Source organism: Leucoraja erinacea, chromosome 5 (genome assembly GCF_028641065.1).
Source record: "Leucoraja erinacea ecotype New England chromosome 5, Leri_hhj_1, whole genome shotgun sequence".
Lineage (NCBI taxonomy): Eukaryota > Metazoa > Chordata > Chondrichthyes > Rajiformes > Rajidae > Leucoraja > Leucoraja erinaceus.
In genome coordinates this window covers 35250022-35269481 of record NC_073381.1, presented here as the reverse complement: position 1 = coordinate 35269481, position 19460 = coordinate 35250022, and the positions used below count along the sequence as shown (strand labels likewise).

Genomic DNA, 19460 nt, shown 5'->3' with positions numbered 1-19460 from the left:
TTATCCCTTAGCTTTTCATTATAATTAATAGTCTGCATAATTAATTTATATATTTGTAAATTCATCAACATAGAGATTAAACCAATTTTGCTCAAAACTTTTTGCTCACCTCTTAGATTTTCAGAATTTTATGTTTTTCCTCTTTTAGAAAATTGAGTTGCATTGATAAGGTGAAGAGCTACAGTCTTTTCTGCAGGGTTGGGGAATCTAAAACTAGAGGCCAAAGGTTTAAGGTAAGAGGGGAAAGATTTAAAAGGGGTCTGAGGGTCGACTTTTTCATGTAGAAGATGCGTATACAGAATGAGTTGCCTGAGGAAGTGGTAAAAGTGGGTACAATTAAGACGTAAAAAATACTTGAACAGGTACATGAATAGGAAAGGTTTGAAGTATATGGGTTGGCAAAGGCAGGTGGGACTAGCAACTTGGTGGGCATGAACGAGTTGGGCCAAAGAGGCTGTTTCAATGCTGTATAGTTCCATGATTCAATTACTTCTTTTCCGCTTGGTATCTAGTTTTCAGCGAAGGGTACCTTGCATTCCTATGTTTTCTCCTAAGTTTCTGAAAATAATGTCATATGAACATCTTACTATAATGACAACCAAAACTAACTTTTAAAGTAAAATAACAATCATGTGGCTTACATGGTAAAAGCTGAATCAAGTTCAGGAAATTACTAAGTAAAGTCTTGGGCTATGTTTGAATTCCCTTGTAATTGACTTTACCTTTCCAAATTGCAGTTGCGTTTATCGAAAGTTTGCTGACAGAGCGTTGATCACCTTCGTCCAAGACATAAAGACGTTCAGCAATGGGGGCATCTTCCTTCTCTCTTGATGCCCTGATGAACCATTTTGATTCATCAACCCTGCCCTTAATGATACATGACAGATTTACAACACCCTTATAACGAATGACCTCAGGATAGACTTCCATCTTCAGTAGCCCTAAAAGAACATAATTGTTTGTTAAAAGAATAAGTATTTTTGCATCACATCTGAAACACATTTCTGAAATTACTGCTCCTCGGCATCACTGCAATAATATCGGTGAAGGCTTTTGGTATTTAATAAATGGATGATTGGACACCATAATTCAGTAAAATTGGATGTACATGTAATTAAATTGGAACTTATCATGTCTTCAGTATGTGTCGCACACTGATTGGTAACTAATTGTCTGCCAAGATTACTATACTTAGTGGACAGCACAATGGTGCAGCAAGAGAGTCACTACCTTTGTGCCAGAGAGCCAGGTTCAATCCCAATCTTGGGTGCTGCCTGTGTGGAGTTTGCACATTCTACTTGTGACTATGTGGGTTTCTCCTGAGAGCTCCAGTTTTCTCCCTGGTCAGTGCGTTCATCAGCCACAAGTGTGTGGTGTGAATGGTAGAACTTATGTGTGCATAACACAGAAGAGCCACAGAAGATAAATCTCCAAAGCCAAGGTAGCCAAATCATTCGGGTCCGATCAGATAAATCCAAGGACATTGTGAGAAGCTGAAGAGGAGATTGCAGGTTCCCTGGCTGAGATTTACAAGTCGTCATTAAATGCAGGTGAGCGGCCAGAAGACCTGAGGGTGGAAAATGTTTTGCCTCTATTCAAGAAGGATTGCAGTTGGAAGGTTGTTACAGTCATATAAGACATTGGTGAGGCCACATTTACAGCATTGTGTTCAGTTTTGGACACCATGTTATAGGAAAGACATTGTCAAGCTTGAAAGCATTTACCAGGATGTTGTCAGGGCTCGAGGGACTTTGCAATAGGGAGAGTTTGAACAGGCTAGGACTTTATTCCTTGAAACACAAGAGAATGAAGGGTGACCTTATAGATGTTTACAAAATCATGAGAGGCATAGATTGGGCATAGATTTAGCACAGTCTTTTGCCCAGAATAAGGGAATCGAGAAAGAGGGGACATAGGTTTTAGGTGAAGGGGGAAAGATTCTGGTGAACTTCTACCACTGCACCATCGAGAGCATCTTCACCAACTGTATCACAGTATGGTATGGCAATTGCTCTGTCTCCGACCGGAAAGCACTGCAGAGAGTGGTGAAAATTGCCCAACGCATCACCGGTTCCTCACTCCCCTCCATTGAGTTTGTCCAAAGCAAGCGTTGTCTGCGAAGGGCGCTCAGCATCGCCAAGGACTGCTCTCACCCCAACCACAGACTGTTTACCCTCCTACCATCCGGGAGGCGCTACAGGTCTCTCCGTTGCCGGACCAGCAGGTCCAGGAACAGCTCCTTCCCTGCGGCTGTTACATTACTCAACACTGTACCTCGGTGATTGCCAATCACCCCCCCCCCCCACCCCGGACACTCCTTCCGCCAGGAAAAAATAATTGCACTACTATGACTGAATGTTCGTAAATATATTTATTTATTGCTCATATTCTTTGTCGCTCTTCTAGAGAGACGCTAACTGCTTTTCGTTGTCTGTACTGTACACTGCACAATGACAATAACGTTTGAATCTGAATCTGAATCTGAATTTAATGAGCACCTGAGGGAAAAATGTTTACACAAAGGGCTGTGGGTGTATGGAACAAGCTGCCAAAGAAGGTAGTTAAGGCAGGTACCATCACAGCGTTTAAGAAACATTTAGACAGGTACATGGATAGGACAGGTTTAGTGCAATATGGGCCAAAGATTGGCAGGTGGGACAGTGTATATGGGGCAAATTGGTTGGTGTGGGAATGTTGGGCCTAAGGACCTGTTTCCATGTTGTATTTCTCTAAGATGTGGTGCCTTGGTGGAAAAAGGCTGAAAATGTATTTCCTACACTTGCTGCACCTTCATTGTGTGTGGAGAAAAATAAAGTTTTCCAGTTATCAACAAGAAATAAAATCTAGCCCGGTCTTCCTGTGATGTGGATAAATCTGGTCTAGATATTGCCTCAGTTTGTGCTGCAGCACTCTGCTAAACCTCATCCTTATCTAGGCTATGCCTCATCAACCTCAATGTTAAAGTACAGGAGCAGTTGAAACTTCAGAAATAAATACATAATTTCATTTGTCAGAACTACGTGCCTTTTCACCAAATAGTACTTCTGAATGCTAAGGCACAGCCATTTTCACACAGTACCAAAGGTTTACTTTACAAATATTAATGGAGACATGACCGGTTTTCTTGTAAGTATGGATTAAATAATTGCAACTATCATACATTTTTGATCGTGTATTTCAATATTAAGCTCATACCATGAACTTTCAGTTTCAAGGAATCGCTGTCAGCCTCGCTCCCAATCAGAGAAATCGCATCTTCGGCTTGCCTTAAAAAATCCTTGGATGATAATTCTCCATTGATGTTCAATTCAAACTCCACAATGAGGCTTCCTTTGCTAGTTGTATGTAAAATACAAAGCAAGAATAAACTTTCAAGCTAAACTTCCTATTTAGGGCTATAGCAACTTACTGTAAGGGACGTTAAACTCCTTTGCTTGATGAAAGAAGGACAGAACAGATGTAATTCTAGGGAGGTGTGATATCCATTTAGCGCCAGTAGATACTACATCATTATAAGTAAGTTAGGGTCTCTCTGCTCAGATTGAAACATGGAACTGAAGCATCTGACTTGGGAATCGAACCGATCAAGTGTGTCGAATCAGAGGGAGATTACGCTCAATTCCCCCCTCTGTGCTGTCTAACTCTTCACGCAACCCCATGGTTGGATGTAGCAGATGCTATTCGTCAGCTGGTTTCCTGCCCGACAGCGGAGCTTTCACATTGATCTTGTAGATTGTTGCACAGGGCTCCTGCATTCTGCAAACAATGGGCCCCAAGATGCCCACGGGAAGGCAAAGATGGATAATGTGAGGGTGGGGGTGGGAGGTGGGTTGGAGGGGGTGTGAGGGTGGGGGTGGGGGTGGGTTGGAGGGGGTGTGTGAGGGTGGGGGTTGGAGGGGGTGTGAGGGTGGGGGGTGGGGGTGGTGGGGGTTGGAGGGGGTGGGAGGGTGGGGGGTGGAGGGGGTGTGAGGGTGGGGGTGAGGGTGTGGGGGTGGGGGGGTGTGAGGGTGGGGGTGGGAGGGTGGGGGGTTGGAGGGGGTGGGAGGGTGGGGGTGGGAGGGGGTGTGAGGGTGGGGGTGGGGGGGTGGGGGTGGAGGGGGGGGTGAGGGTGGGGGTGAGGGTGGGGGTTGGTAGGGAGGGTGGGGGTTGGAGGGGGGTGGGAGGGTGGGGGTTGGAGGGGGTATGAGGGTGGGGGTGGGGGTGGGGGTTGGAGGGGGTGTGAGGGTGGGGGTGGGGGGGGGTGGGTTGGAGGGGGTGTGAGGGTGGGGTGAGGGGGGGGGGTTGGAGGGGGTGGGAGGGTTGGGGTGGGGGTGGGTTGGAGGGGGGGGTGTGAGGGTGGGGGTGAGGGTGGGGGTTGGAGGGGGTTGCTGTTTTATAGTTAGCCAACCCACGTGAATGGAATTTCCTCAAGTCCCGTCTGAAATTTAATGGCAGAGCCAGTTTACAATTATGTGATTCCTCTTCCTGGCCAGAGTCAGAAGGTCATAAGTGACAGGAGTAGAATTAGGCCATTCGGCCCATCAAGTTTACTCCACCATTCAATCATGGCAGATCTATCTTTCCCTCCCTCCTAACACCATTCTCCTGCCTTCTCCCCATAACCTCTGACATCTGTACTAATAAAGAATCTATATTATATCTCTGCCTTAAAAATATCAACTAACTTGGCCTCCGCAGCCTTCTGTGGCAAATAATTCCACAGATTCACCACCCTCTGACTAAAGAAATTTCTCCTCATCTCCTTCTTGAAAGCACGTCCTTTAATTCTGAAGCCGGCCAGACTGAGGGAGTGGCTGACCCCAGGGGGGGTGAGACTGCAACACCACATCATAGGAAGTGCAACAGAAGGAACAAGGGAGTGCAACAGAAGGAGGAAGAGACTGAATCAGTCAGGAGGAGGAGTTAGGGTGGATGGGCTCCGTGTTTGAGGCAGCTGGATACAAGGATAAGGGTTCTGATTACTGGAGTTCTGAACAAGTTTGCTTGGCATACCACAGAGAAGCACTTCAGTTCATGGCCCACAAGGAATGTTGAGAAAGGACATCCCTCCATCATAAACACCCCCTTCAGCTGCCAGCTTTCCATATCATCATTTAACATGGAAACATGGAAAGGCGATGTTTCGGGCCGGGACCTTTCTTCAGACTGGACCAAGACAGCGGGAAACAACCAATCTCTCCAGAGGTGATATGTGACCTGCTGAGCTACTTCAGCACGTTGTGTCTTTTTTTGTAAACCAGCTCCTGCTGTTCCTAGTGTAATATATTTATCTTTTATGAAATAGACAATGGACAATAGACAATAGGTGCAGGAGTAGGCCATTTGGCCCTTCGAGCCAGCACCGCCATTCAATGTGATCATGGCTGATCATCCCCAATCAGTACCCCGTTCCTGCCTTCTCCCCATATCCCCTGACTCCGCTATCTTTAAGAGCCCTACCTAGCTCTCTATTGAAAGCATTCAGAGAACCTGTCTTCACCGCCCTCCGCAGAGAATTCCACAGACTCACAACTCTCTGTGAGAAAAAGTGTTTCCTCATCTCCGTTCTAAATGGCTTATTCTTTATTCTTAAACTGTGGCCCCTGGTTCTGGACTTCCCCAACATCGGGAACATGTTTCCTGCCTCTAGCGTGTCCAAACCCTTAACAATCTTATATGTTTCCATAAGATCCCCTCACATCCTTCTAAACTCCAGAGTGTACAATGCAATTTCGTTGTCAATGCATTTCGTTGTCTCTGTACTGTACACTGACAATGACAATTAAAATTGAATCTGAATCTGAATCTACAAGCCCAGCTGCTCCATTCTCTCAGCAAAAGTTTGAATGGTTGAATTCCAAAGGACGTGCAGGTTTGTGGGTTAATTGGCCTCTGCAACATTGCCCCAGAGGGCCTGCTTTCCTGATGCATCTCCAAAAAAGAAAAATTATTCATATCGGAGCAAGTCTCAGATGATTAAGATGCTCAATGACCATTCCTCTGTTTACTTTTCCATTGTGGATTGAAGCAGATAGGTCACTGGGGCTGCCTGTGAGTCATGCCAGATTGAGTAAGAACCACATAGAAGGGAAAATCTGTGTGAAGGGATGGAGGGGTAGCGTCTAAGTTCCAAATGGGGGCGTGGGGCGTGGAGGGGGGGGGGGGGGGGGAGTTGAAAGTTTCACAAATCAGGTTGAGCAGCAGAAGGGGGAATGGCTGGATGCTAGGGGGTCAATAATAGCTTTGGTAGCAGGATCATCAATTGGAGAGGTTGTGTTGCGAACTGATTGCTCGGCTGCGAGTCACAATCAGGTCTGGAGCTGGGAAATTCTGCAAGAGGTAGATTTTTTTGACATAGAATTGTTTTCTTTGAACATATCTACCTGGTGCCAATTTTTCCATGGGCTTGGACTAGTGCAGGCACGTCTCTGATGATGCTCACCTCAAAGAACCTGTGTAGGCCTGGCCAGCTCCTTCTGTGGGCCACTAATGTACTATGTGGGTGCAGGCCTATTGTACATTGCACTTTGTTAGACACCATTAAAATGTTTAACACACACACAGTGGGCTTTGAAATAAGTCATGGTCTCTTCCAACCACACAATGTACCTTAATATGCTCTGCAGTCTCTCTCTCCAGGTGAATACCACTGTTGAGCACATATAGTCAATGCACTGTGTGATATTTTTTTAATCCAAACGATCATCAAAATATTAAGAATAATAAACATACTTGGAAAAAGCTAATGCACAGAGAAGGCATGAATATTGAACAATGATTATGAGGGAAAATATCAAACAGGCATGAGCTTGAGTACCCTGCAGCCACTGTTGTGGAGAAGAATTGGAATAAATATTTTATTTGTGCTATTTAATATTAATTCAATTCACTTTTAAAAGATTACCGAAACTGCAGTATTTTGACACACTGGAACCCCTTCAGGTTACTGAAAGACTTGGCAAGCTGCAAATAAAATGAATAGTAAAGGTTAGCTTTAGGAATAAAATTTACGGACAAAATCGACTGTTGTTGACTATAACTAAACAAAGAGCATCCAAATAAAATCCTTTCACTGTAAGATATAAGTAGGTATGTTACAAAACCTACCTGAATCATGGCTGAGCATCTGCCCCACCCCTTGTGTGTGATTTTGGCGCTGTTTAGAGGGGGCGGGTTTAAAACGCGATTTTTACTAGGCTGTTGCAATCGAAAATGTTCAGCCTAGTAAATCATTAACGGAAAATCGCTGAAAGACCCCGTCGCAAAAGGTATTATTAGTTTTTATGGCCTTGTAAAATAGTTAGAGTAGTTTAAAAATCACTCTCTAAACTCGCAACCTCTCGCAGCCCCAGGGTTTTGCTTTGGTATGTACCTTATTTTTACATTAAATGGGGCATGTATATAACCCTGTAATTAAAGTTTTCTATAGTGAGTAGCTCATTTTGGGCTCTTTATATCCCGCAGTATTTTTCTGGGCATTTGAGGGCACAAATCCAGCGCAATGTGAACGTTCTAAACCAGCGCGTTCACAGGAACCCACTAGAAAGCCGATTTAAATTGACTTTAATTTACAGCAATTGAACACAAAATTCCTTCCATTTGGCCTATAAATTGATGTAAATGAGATTTAAAAATCATGTTTTATTGTGAATTATTTGTGAATATTATTTGGACACTTGGGCTATTTAAAAATGTTAATCATTTATTAAGAAATGGATAGATGTTTAGATCTAGTAAATTGAAGTTTGAAATTAGCTACAATTGGGTAACTAACTAATTATATGCTTTAATTTCAGGTCATCCAAGTTAGATTATTTTATATTTGTTTCAGAATGGTTCAATTTATGATAACTGAAAATTCCATTCAGTTCTCTTAATTTTTAAGAAGGTTATGTGCTTTTGACTGTCCACGATCACAGCTTTTTTGTTATGTCCATAGAAAATCAATAGGGAACAAGATGCTAATTTCCGAGTATGAAAATGGCCATAACTTTTTTATTACTTGAGATATGAAAGTGAATTAGGTGTCAAATTAAACTTATTGTTATGCTTTATCTGATGGGATAAATTGCAGACTTGATTTTTTAAATCTCAAAATTTTGTAACATTGCTAATATAAGCATGCGTGCAACCTTCCATTGAGTCCATGTATATCTCATGTTGCCTCGACAAAGCCAGCATCATAATCAATGAAAACTCTCGCCCCGATCACTGCCACTTCTCCTCTATCCCTTCAGGCACAAGGTCTAGAAGTATGAAAATGCACATCTCCAGATTCAGGGACAGTTTCTTCCCAGCTGATATCAAGCAACCATTCTATCAACAATGATCATCATCTTAACAGGTGTGGGACCAGCATTCTGGCAGGCAGGTTTGCCACTGCTACACGGGTGGCTTTAAACTGAATAAGGGGGTGGGGTGTTGAATGGGATAGTGGAGGATGGAGTTAAAGGGAAAGGGTTTCTTAAATGTGTGTGCGTAGAGACCGAGGAGTGTAAAATGAGGGTAGAAGCAATAGGTAGCAAGGTGAAAAGTAAAAGTGGCAGGCAGACAAAACCAGGGCAAAAATCAAAAAGGGCCACTTTTCAACATAATTGTATAAGGGGTAAGAGTGTTGTAAAAACAAGCCTGAAGGCTTTGTGTCTCAATGCAAGGAGCATTCGTAATAAGGTGGATGAGTTGAATGTGCAGATAGCTATTAATGACTAATGATATAGTTGGGATCACGGAGACATGGCTCCAGGGTGACCAAGGCTGGGAGCTGAACATCCAGGGATATTCAATATTCAGGAGGGATAGACAGAAAGGAAAAGGAGGTGGGGTAGCGTTACTGATTAGAGAGGGGATTAATGCAATGGAAAGGAAGGACATTAGTTTGGAGGATGTGGAATCGGTATGGGTAGAGCTGCGAAACACTAAGGGGCAGAAAACGCTGGTGGGTGTTGTGTACAGGCCACCTAACAGTAGTAGTGAAGTTGGAGATGGTATCAAACAGGAAATTAGAAATGCGTGCGACAAAGGCAAAACAGTTATAATGGGTGACTTCAATCTACATATAGATTGGGTGAATCAAATTGGCAGGGGTGCTGAGGAAGAAGATTTCTTGGAATGTATGCGGGATAGATATCTAAATCAACATGTAGAGGAACCAATGAGAGAGCAGGCTATTTTAGACTGGGTATTGAGTAATGAGGAAGGGTTAGTTAGCAATCTTGTTGTACGTGCCCCCTTGGGCAAGAGTGACCATAATATGGTTGAGTTCTTCATTAGGATGGAGAGTGACATTGTTAATTCAGAAACAATGGTTCTGAACTTAAAGAAAGGTAACTTTGAGGGTATGAGACGTGAATTGGCCAAGATTGACTGGCAATTAATGTAATATACAGCCTATAGTATTGTAATCTTGCAGTAATACAAATAAACTTAAAGCTATTAAAATAAGGCTTATTTTTCAAAATCCTGCAGGAGAAAATTTTTATTATTGTGAGTTAACTCCTGAATTCCTAACTCCCTTTTCCCTTTTGATACTATTGATTTTCTGACACAATTGCCAAAAACCACGAAGTTTCTTAGGAATGCAATTACCTCATAATAGCAGATCTACCTGTACCTGTTTTGTGTATATGTTTTGAATGAAGAATGCAGTACATCAAACTCAAAAAATATTTTTTCAAGTGTGTGAAATTCAAATGTGTGAATTTTTGTGTCACATTTTTTCAAGTGTGTGAAAGTGTGTGGATTTTTGTGTACTCAACCCTTCTGCGTACTCAACAAGCATAGCAAGTTGAGAAGATTGTGAATGAGTGAGATATTTGCTTTTATAAATAGTCATCACATTTAATGTAATCTTTGGTGAAACCGCAAGTAGATTAATCTGCGCAAATTCAAGACATATTTAATAGATTTAATAGAATTACATCAGGAAGGAAGGACTTTACAGAGGACTCGAAAGGCTACTCGTGGAGCAGAGATGTTTGGAGGAGATTTAAATGGGTTATTCAAAATGAGAAGAGGTTACACAGGAAGAAGTTATTTCCTCTGGCAGAAAGATCAAAGCCAAAGGGCAAGTTTAAGAAAATGAGAAAAAGAACAATGAGGGAAATAAAATAAAATGTTTTTATACCTAACAATGTTATTATTTGCAAATGGCCACTACATACTGGCCCCTAACTATTGGAAAGGTTAGCAAATTTCACATTATCTTTCAAAAAGTATATTTCCTTAAAGGACAATAATTGTAGGGTGAAATGGAACAGCAGGAGTATGGGAGTAATTGTATTTTCCTTTAAAATGTATTTGGGCAGGAAAGGATTTGAAGGATACAAGCCTAATGCAGACGTGGACATGGGACTGAAAGACATCAGGGTTGGCAGGGACAAGGTGGACTGTAACAACTCATTTATGTGCTAAATGTTCCTGAGGTTCAGTGATTCTTTAATTGACCTGGCATAAGCAAAATAGGTTGGATAATTTCCATCTGTGTGTATCATTTTGTGAGAGATGAGAGATGAGAGATTTGGAGCATTTGCTTAAGGATGTGCCTTGCTAGCAATTGCTGACATTTTTAAACAGGATCACCACTGATTAATTGTTGTACCTGCACTGAGTCTCAGACTTAAATGCAAGTCATGTTAAGCATGGAAATGTGGGACTTTCTGATGGATTTAGAAGGCCAAATTTGCGAGTTCCACAGCTGTATTTCAGATTCCAGCAGTAATTGCCAATATGCTTGATTTCAATATTTGCAGTGCCTTCTATCGATCCTATTAATAGTGGGGAGAACAGTACCCATGATGGAATAAGCAGTGTCCATCACATTTTCAGGATGCAGAAACCCTGCTTGATGGACCCCCACCCCCACTTACAGACAACCTTGTGGGACCATGGTCAGTGGCTTCTGGGAGGGAGGCAGTGTCAGCAAGGCATGGCCATATACTTACACAAGCCTAAATTGTACACGAAGAGTTTTGGTTATTGCACTGAACTAATAACAACCAGCAGAAAATCATAAAGTAAACAAATCATTTAACTTCGAGAATGTTGGCACAATATTCAAAACCAAAAAATTCAGATCTAGAAATATTTTTCAAGAAATAAAACTACAGCTATGAACATCACATTTGATCAGATCAGTTGGCAATGGTGCGTTTCTCTTACACCCACTAATATAGACAATTGTCACTACAGACAATTGACAGACTATAGATTCAGAAGTAAGCCATTCGGCCATTTGAGCTAGCACCGCCAATCTAATCCGATCTCCTGATTGGATTCTTAGAAACAGATGAAATGCTGAAATGCGATTCTAAATTAGAGATTTTAATTATATATATATTGTATGTATAAAATAGACTCAGGCAAAGGCCATGGGAATTAATCATGCTTACTCTTCTGTACCTTTGATACTGGATTCTATTGAAATGTACATACCGATGCCGTAAGGTTATTGTTAAGATCTTGATAAGCTTCTGATGACTTATTTCGAAAGTCATCAAGGTATTCCCGATTCATTGTAAAGGTGCCTTTTGCCGTAACTGAAAGAAAATTTGGGAAATTATCATTCTTGGCTACCATCCAAAAATAATATTTTGCATGAAGATATCGAAGGGCATTAACACATGAGACCCACTCTGTTTAAAAATGCCATAGGACTGATAAAAGCAACCTGCACTCCTGGTACTCACAGCACTGGATCCATGATTGCAACAAGGCTACTTAATTCAAACACTAGTGCAGATGCAACACCACATCAGTGACATGGGACGGATGAAGAAATGAAGTGCTGGCAAAATGCTATGTTTGAAACGCAGCACCACTGGCTGAGGCAATATATTATTTCAGGTTGTTGTTACCATTGTTTGGGACTCCACATTGGGGAGTTTACTTTCACCAATTTCAGGTAGTCCTTGCTTTCTCCCTCTTTCCCCTCCTCTTCCCAGCTCTCCCACAGCCCACTGTCTCCGCTTCTTCCTTTCTTCTTCTTCCCCCCCCCCCCCCCCCCCCCCCCCCCCCCCCCCCCCCCCCCCACATCAGGGTCTCGACCCAAAGAAGGATCTCGACCTGAAACATCACCTATTCCTTCGCTCCATAGATGCTACCTCACCCGCTGCGTTTCTCCAACATTTTTGTCTACCTACGACATTGAGCCAGTTCATAATACAATGCATAGATGGTTTGATAAAAAATGCAAATCAATATCATGAGAAAAGGCACAAACAAATGTTCCTTTCTCTAACAAGAGTAGGTTAATTGTGTTATATTTCTGTGCCTCCTGGTAATCTGCATCTCTAACTCCTTTGCATGTACATACTTTGCATATAGAGACACTGTTATAATGTTAACATTGTAAGCACTACAAACAAATAATAACCTTGGGGGGTGAAATTGAAGGTGCCAGCACCCACAGTGTTGTTGATGAGGCAGGGAAACATATTTTCAAAACAGTATTTCGCTATCCCCTTGAGTTTGAGAATCATGTCTCAGTCTCGTTCCACCAGAATCTCCTTTATCAAGGCTAAATGCCAGAAAGTTCTTAACCAAGCTCTGGAGAAAAATGTGTTAATGCTAAATATCAACAAGCCTTGCCAGAGTTTTATGGTACATTTTAAAGGGGAGTTATGATGTGTAGCTTTTCAGAGCTTTTAAGGGCATAAAGCTTAGGGAGCCAAATATTAATTGTGAGACACAAGTCTCCATATTTGATTAGTACAGGTGTCAGGGGTTATGTAGCAAAGGCAGGAGAATGGAGTTGTTAGGGAAACAGATATCAGCCATGATTGAATGGCAGGGTAGACTTGATGGGCCGAATGGCCTTATTCTGCTCCGTGAGTTTATGCTGGAATCTTGCATGAAACACACGGTGATGGAATAACTCAGTGGGTCAGGCAGCATCACGGGAGGACATGGGTAAGTGATATTTCGGATCAGGACCCTTCTTCATACTGATTGTAGAAAGGGAGAGAATGTTGGGAAAGAGATGGGAGTGGGGCGAATCCTGGAAAGTGATCGGTGAATACAGATTAGGGATTCAAAATTAGGAAGATGCATGGGAGAATGAGTCCATGAAGGCATTAAACACATGAAGTTGAATCCAAATTCTGAAATAAACAGATGGAATGTACAACATAGAACAGTACAGCACAGGAATAGGAGCTTCAATCCACAATGTCTGTGCCATACATAATGTTAAGACAAACTCTTATCTGCCTGCACATGATCTATATCCCTGCATTCCCTACATATCCATATGCCTATGCCACTGCATCTTCAGTACCACTACCATATCTGCCTCAATCACCATCCCCAACAGCACATTCCAAGCACCCACCACCCTCTGTGTAAAAAAACATCTCCTTTAAACATTGCCCTTAATACCTTAAAGCTATGATCGCTAATATTTGATTTTTTTCCATCCTAGGAAAATGGTTCTTACTGTCTACCATATCTATGCCTCTCATAATTTTATAAAATTCTATTAGGTCTTCCCTCAGCCTCCATCACACCAGAGAAAACAATCCAAATGTTGCCCTTTTATGCCCTCTAATCCAAGCCGCATCATGGTAAATATCTTCTGCACCCTCGACAAAGTCTCAGCATCCTCCCTGTAATGGGACGAATAGACGGTGGGAGAGTGGAACAGTTGAGAGAGGGAGGGGAGAAGGGAACGGTTGGGAGAGGGGGGTAGAGGGGGAAGAGTAGGGAATAGTTGGGAGCGAGGGGTAGAGGGGGGAGAGGTGAACAGGTGGGAGCGGGGGGGGTGAGAGGAGAATTGTTGGGAAAGGGGGCAAAGGTGGGGAAGAGGTGGGGAGAAGGGGGGGGGGGTGGAAAGGGGGAGAAGGGGGGAGGTGGGGGGGAAGGAGGGAGGGAGAGAGATTATATTAAGGCACAGATGGAGAATTACAGTGACAGGGGATGGATTACCCTTGCGAATTGAATGGAGATGTTCAGCAAAGCAATCCCTTGATCTGCGTTTGGTTTTAATAAAAACAAAAACACACAGAGAGTGGTAAATCTCTGGAATTCTCTGCCACAGAATGTAGTTGAGGCCAGTTCATTGGCTATATTTAAGAGGGAGTTAGACGTGGCCCTTGTGGCTAAAGGGATCAGGGGGTATGGAGAGAAAGCACGTACAGGATACTGAGTTGGATGATCAGCCATGATCATATTGAATGGCGGTGCAGGCTCGAAGGGCCGAATGGCCTATTCCTGCACTTATTTTCTATGTTTCTATGTTTCTATGTTTCTAAGACTAGTTTGGAACAAATGCAAGGGAATCGCTGCTTTACGTGGAAGAATTGTTTTGGGTTCCTGTGTGGAATGAACAGAAGAGGTAAATGCCCTAGTGTTCCACCTCCTGAAGCTGAATGGGAAAATTCCTTGGGAAGGAGGGTGGTGTTAATAGGAGATGGAATCAGAAAGTCACAGAAGGAAGTGTCCCTTTGAAAATGCTGAAAGGGGAGGGTAGGATGGGGCTGGTGGTGGCATCCCGTCGATTAACCATCAGAACATTTGAGTCTTTATTGTGAATATAAAAACAAATTTAAAGTTAATTGAATTCTGCAACAAAATATTTGCTTGAATAAAATAATGGATTATATATTTAAAATGTTATTCGTTGTTGTTTAAAGAAACTGATTACCTTTTTGTATTAGACTGGAAACATCCTCTCGGCAGAATCCTATTTCATCCGTGGTCAAGTCATTACAGTTAGACGTGGATGTATGTGAGCATTCTGGCAAATCTTTGCAAAATTCACTATACTTTTGCAAAGTTTCATTCCAGAAAGTGCACTTGCTTCCATTCCCCACGTATTTGCATTCTAAAAAAAGACAGCAAGCAGATAAGCTTATTAAAATGGTGAAATGCATTAATCATATTAAGTACTGTATATTCCAGTAGGCTTGAACTTTTTCTGATGTTAGCTGTTTCCTGCAGCTGGCACATCTCCTGCTGAGCATTTTCGGCATTTTCAGATTTTACTCGCATCAACTCTTCTTAAAAGGTAAGAAGCTCAGTATGTATATTGAAAATGTCCAGTTGCATCTTTGTACGAATGTTTTTTTCTAAAAGTCCAATATCTTTTAACTGTGCTACCTTTCTAAATGACAGTGTGAAACCCTTTAGATACTTCAGAAATGATTCCCCACTTTCTCTGCATCTGTTGAACACTGATACAGTTTGAGCCAAGAAGGCAGAGGTTTGTGTGTACCTCCTCTAACCTCATCTACTGCATTTTGTTCCCGATATGGGCTCCTGCACATCGGCGAGATCAAGCATAGGTTTTCATCAAACATTTGCGTTGGGTCTGCCAAGGACTACCAAATCTCCTGGTCACTAACCATTTTAACTCCTCTTCTCATTCCCATACCAATCTTCCTGCCCTGGGACTTCTCCATTAACAGAGTGAGGCCACATGCAAATGGGAGGAACAGCACCTCATGTTCCACTTGGGTAGCTTGCAACCCAAAGGTATGAAAATTGAATTCTCCAATTTTAGCTAACTACAAAACTACCTACCAACCTCCCCCCCCTCTTTCTTCACCTATACCCTATTTTGTTCCCCTCCCCTTCTCTCCCTTGTGCAGGGGCAGAAATCACTTTTAAAACATGGGGGACGCACAATGGGGCCTAACTTCTAGGACAGGGGTCGGCAACCTCTGGCCCGTAACTTGAAATCATTCGGCCCGTAGGTGTATTTAAAAAAAAATCAGTTTTCATGACCTGGGAACTGCAGCCAGTCTTGGGACCAGCGAGCCGACCTGGGCGCTACAGCCAGTCCTGGGGCACGCAGGTGACCTGAGCACTACAGCTAGTACCGGGGCAGGCGAGCTGACCTGGGCGCTACAGTCATTCCCGGGGCAGGCGAGCTGACCTGGGAGGTACAGCCAGTCCCGGGGCACTCAGACACCATGGACGCAACAGCCAGACCTGAGACAATACTAGAAATAGTATTGGGTGGCTAATGGGACTGAAGGATGATAAATCCCCTGGGCCGGACGGTCTGCATCCCAGGGTCCTCAGGGAGGTGGCTCTAGAAATAGTGGACGCATTGGTGATCATTTTCCAATGTTCAATAGATTCAGGATCAATTCCTGTGGATTGGAGGATAGCTAATGTTATCCCACTTTTCAAGAAAGGAGCGAGAGAGAAAACAGGGAATTACAGACCAGTTAGCTTGACCGGTGATGGGAAAGATGTTGGAATAGATTATTAAAGAGGTAATAATGGGGCATTTGGATAGCAGTAAAAGGATTAGTCCAAGTCAGCATGGATTTATGAAAGGGATCTTGACTAAACTTCTGGAATTTTTTGAAGATGTGACAAGTAAAATGGATAAAGGGGTGCCAGTGGATGTAGTGTATCTAGACTTTCAGAAAGCCTTTGATAAGGCCTCACACGGGAGACTGATGACTAAAATTAGAGCACATGGTATTGGAGGTAGGGTGTTGACGTGGATAAAAAATTGGTTGGCAGACAGGAAGCAAAGAAACATAGAAAATAGGTGCAGGAGGAGGCCATTCGGCCCTTCGAGCACATTTATTGTGATCATGGCTGATCGTCCCCTATCAATAACCCGTGCCTGCCTTCTCCCCATATCCCTTGACTCCACTAGACCCTAGAGTATCTAACTCTCTCTTAAATCCATCCAGTGATTTGGCCTCCACTGCCCTCTGTGGAAGGGAATTCCATAAATTCACAACTCTCTGGGAGAAAAAGTTTTTTCTCACCTCAGTCTTAAATGATCTCCCCTTTATTCTAAGACTGTGGCCCCTGGATCTGGACTCGCCCAACATTGGGAACATTTTTCCTGCATCTAGCTTGTCCAGTCCATTTATAATTTTATATGTTTCTATAAGATCACCCCTCATCCTTCTAAACTCCAGTAAATACAAGCCTAGTCTTTTCAATCTTTCCTCATATGACAGTCCCGCCATCCCAGGGATCAATCTCATGAACCTACGCTGCACTGCCTCAAAACCTTTTTCACCCAGAGAGTTGTGAATTTGTGGAATTCCCTGCCACAGAGGGCAGTGGAGACCAACTCACTGGATGGATTTAAGAGAGAGTTAGATAGAGCTCTAGGGGCTAGTGGAGATAGGGATATGGGGAGAAGGCAGGCACGGGTTATTGATTGGGGATGATCAGCCATGATCCTTGGCCCTTGTGGGTAAAGGGATCAGGGGGTATGGAGAGAAAGCTGTTACAGGATACTGAGTTGGATGATCAGCCATGATCATATTGAATGGTGGTGCAGGCTCGAAGGGCCGAATGGCCTACTCCTGCACCTATTTTCTATGTTTCCATGTTTCTATGATCTCAATGAATGGTGGTGCTGGCTCAAAGGGCCGAATGGCCTACTCCTGCACCTATTTTCTATGTTTCTATGTGTCTAAGCGAGCTGATCTGGGCGCTACAGCCATTCCCGGGGCAGGCGAGCCGGCCTGGGTACTGCAATCCCGGGCTGCAAGATTCTAGGAGCTGGCGGCTTCCGGTCACAGAGCCTGTGGACTTACCATCATGGAACTGTCTGACTTCGGAGGCGGTGTTGACCTTGCGGTTGCGACTCGACTTCGGAGGCTTTGGTTTTGCTGCACCATTTTTCACAAAACATGGGGGAAGGGAGGGGAGGGGGGGATTGGCCCCCACCTCTCAAAACATGGGGGTACAGCACCCCCCACCCTCTCCCCCAGGATTTCCACCCATGCCCCTGTGCCCCACCTGGACTTGCACCTATTTCTCCCCTGTAACTCCCCCTGGAGTATGAAGATGGACTTGGGTTGAAGATGGTCCGGGCAAGGAGAAGAAGAAGATGACTGCAACAACAGGCCTTGATGGCCAACTGCAGCTGGGGCTGTGAAATGGCACTAAATCCTGGCAACTATTGCAAAGAGGCTCAGTGGATTGTTTCTTATCATTATGTGCTAGCGAGGTTTTGTATGAAAATAATCTCACTGAAGATAGACATAAAGTGCTGGAGTAATTTAGCAAGTCCTTTCTTAGGCAGCCTCTCTGGATAAAAACGATGGCCGATTTTTTTTTCGAGTTGGGACCTTTCTTCAGACTCAAGACTTCAGACTTCAGACTTCAGCCTGGAGAAGGATCCCAACCCAAAACGCTATCCATCCTTTTTTTCATGCTGCCTAACTGCTGAGTTACTCCAGCACTTTGTGTCTTTATTCGGTATAAACCAGCATCTGCACTTCCGTTCTACACATAATCTCACTGAACTGTGTGCCAAAAAAAAGGATCTCACTACCTTGGCACATGTGATAGTAAAGAAACCATTGAACCATTGAAGAGGTACAACATTCCTTCCTGGACAGAAACATAAAGCTGGAGTAACTCAGCAGGACAGGCAGCATCTCTGGAGAGAAGGAATGGGTGACGTTTCGGGTCGAGACACTTCTTCTGTCCGAAGCAGCTCTCGAGAAGGAATGGGAGACGTTTCAGGCTGAGACCCTTTTTCAGACTGAAGACGTGAAGAAGGGTCTCGACCCAAAACTTCACCCATTCCTTCTCTCCAGAGATGCTGCCTGTCCTGCTGAGTTACTACAGATTTTTGTGTCTATCTTCAGTTTAAACCAGCATCTGCAGTTCCTTCCTACACTTTCCCTCCTGGATCTTGGCAATCCCCGGCATGTGACTGTTCAAAATAGAAAAGGCGCATTCAGGAAAGTATTGGGAACTTTCAGGACTTGCATCAGGAGCACAGAGAAGTCTTGAGGAAGGAACAGACAATATGTACCATCTTACAAATCACCCACCCACTGGCTTTATCTGCCACCTCCCGGCTTATCTACGGAAGAATCTACAAGTCCCATGTTAGTCTCAGAAGCACAAAACTAAAGTGGAAACTAATCATCCTAAATCCTGCCTAAAAAGTTGTAGCAATAGTAGGGTAACTTCAGCTACTGGGTAGATTTGCAATTCTTCCCAGAGTAACATTAACAACTGATCCTAAGTTCCAATATTTTGCACACATATTTTAGCATCTTGGTTGAGAAGCATATCTAACTTACCAGTTGTGATGTTAACATTCAGGATGACAAGAAAATCATCTCTTCCAGGGATTTTAACAGTAACAGGATAAATCATTTTCTTCATATATTCAGCAATAGCTCTAAGCCTAACTAATTCAAAATTTAAGTCTGCATAGTAAAATCTTTTGGCATGTCGTATAACTGGAATATGAAAAACAGGCAAAAAAATCGTTATTCATCAATGGAAATAGAACTAATTAAGCACTACAAAATCCAACCCCATTCTGTTTCTTTCCCATTCAATAATTACATGTTGACTCATGATTGTGATCCATAAATAATGTTACATGCTATTAAATGGCATATTCTGCATGAAATTTCAAACAAGACCTCATCTGCTACACAACTACAGCAAAGAAAGTTAGAAACATAGACACATAGAAAATAGGCGCAGGAGCAGGCCATTCGGCCCTTCGAGCCTGCACCGCCATTCAGTATGAT

General features: G+C 43.2%; 1 protein-coding gene across 1 annotated transcript in view; it reads right to left on the bottom strand.

The window, feature by feature from the left end:
• The window catches only part of LOC129697115 (adhesion G protein-coupled receptor F5-like), a 44006-nt gene extending 24848 nt beyond the window's left edge, over nucleotides 1-19158 (bottom strand). Inside the window, exons 1-6 of the mRNA XM_055635348.1 lie at nucleotides 18999-19158; nucleotides 14618-14797; nucleotides 11410-11513; nucleotides 6884-6942; nucleotides 3196-3335; nucleotides 723-941 (exon numbers count right to left, since the gene is read on the bottom strand). Of these exons, the coding sequence (XP_055491323.1) occupies nucleotides 723-941; nucleotides 3196-3335; nucleotides 6884-6942; nucleotides 11410-11513; nucleotides 14618-14797; nucleotides 18999-19083 (787 nt within the window). The 5' untranslated portion in view covers nucleotides 19084-19158. The remainder of the gene's footprint in view (nucleotides 1-722; nucleotides 942-3195; nucleotides 3336-6883; nucleotides 6943-11409; nucleotides 11514-14617; nucleotides 14798-18998) is intronic.
• Between the last annotated feature and the right edge of the window lie 302 nt (nucleotides 19159-19460).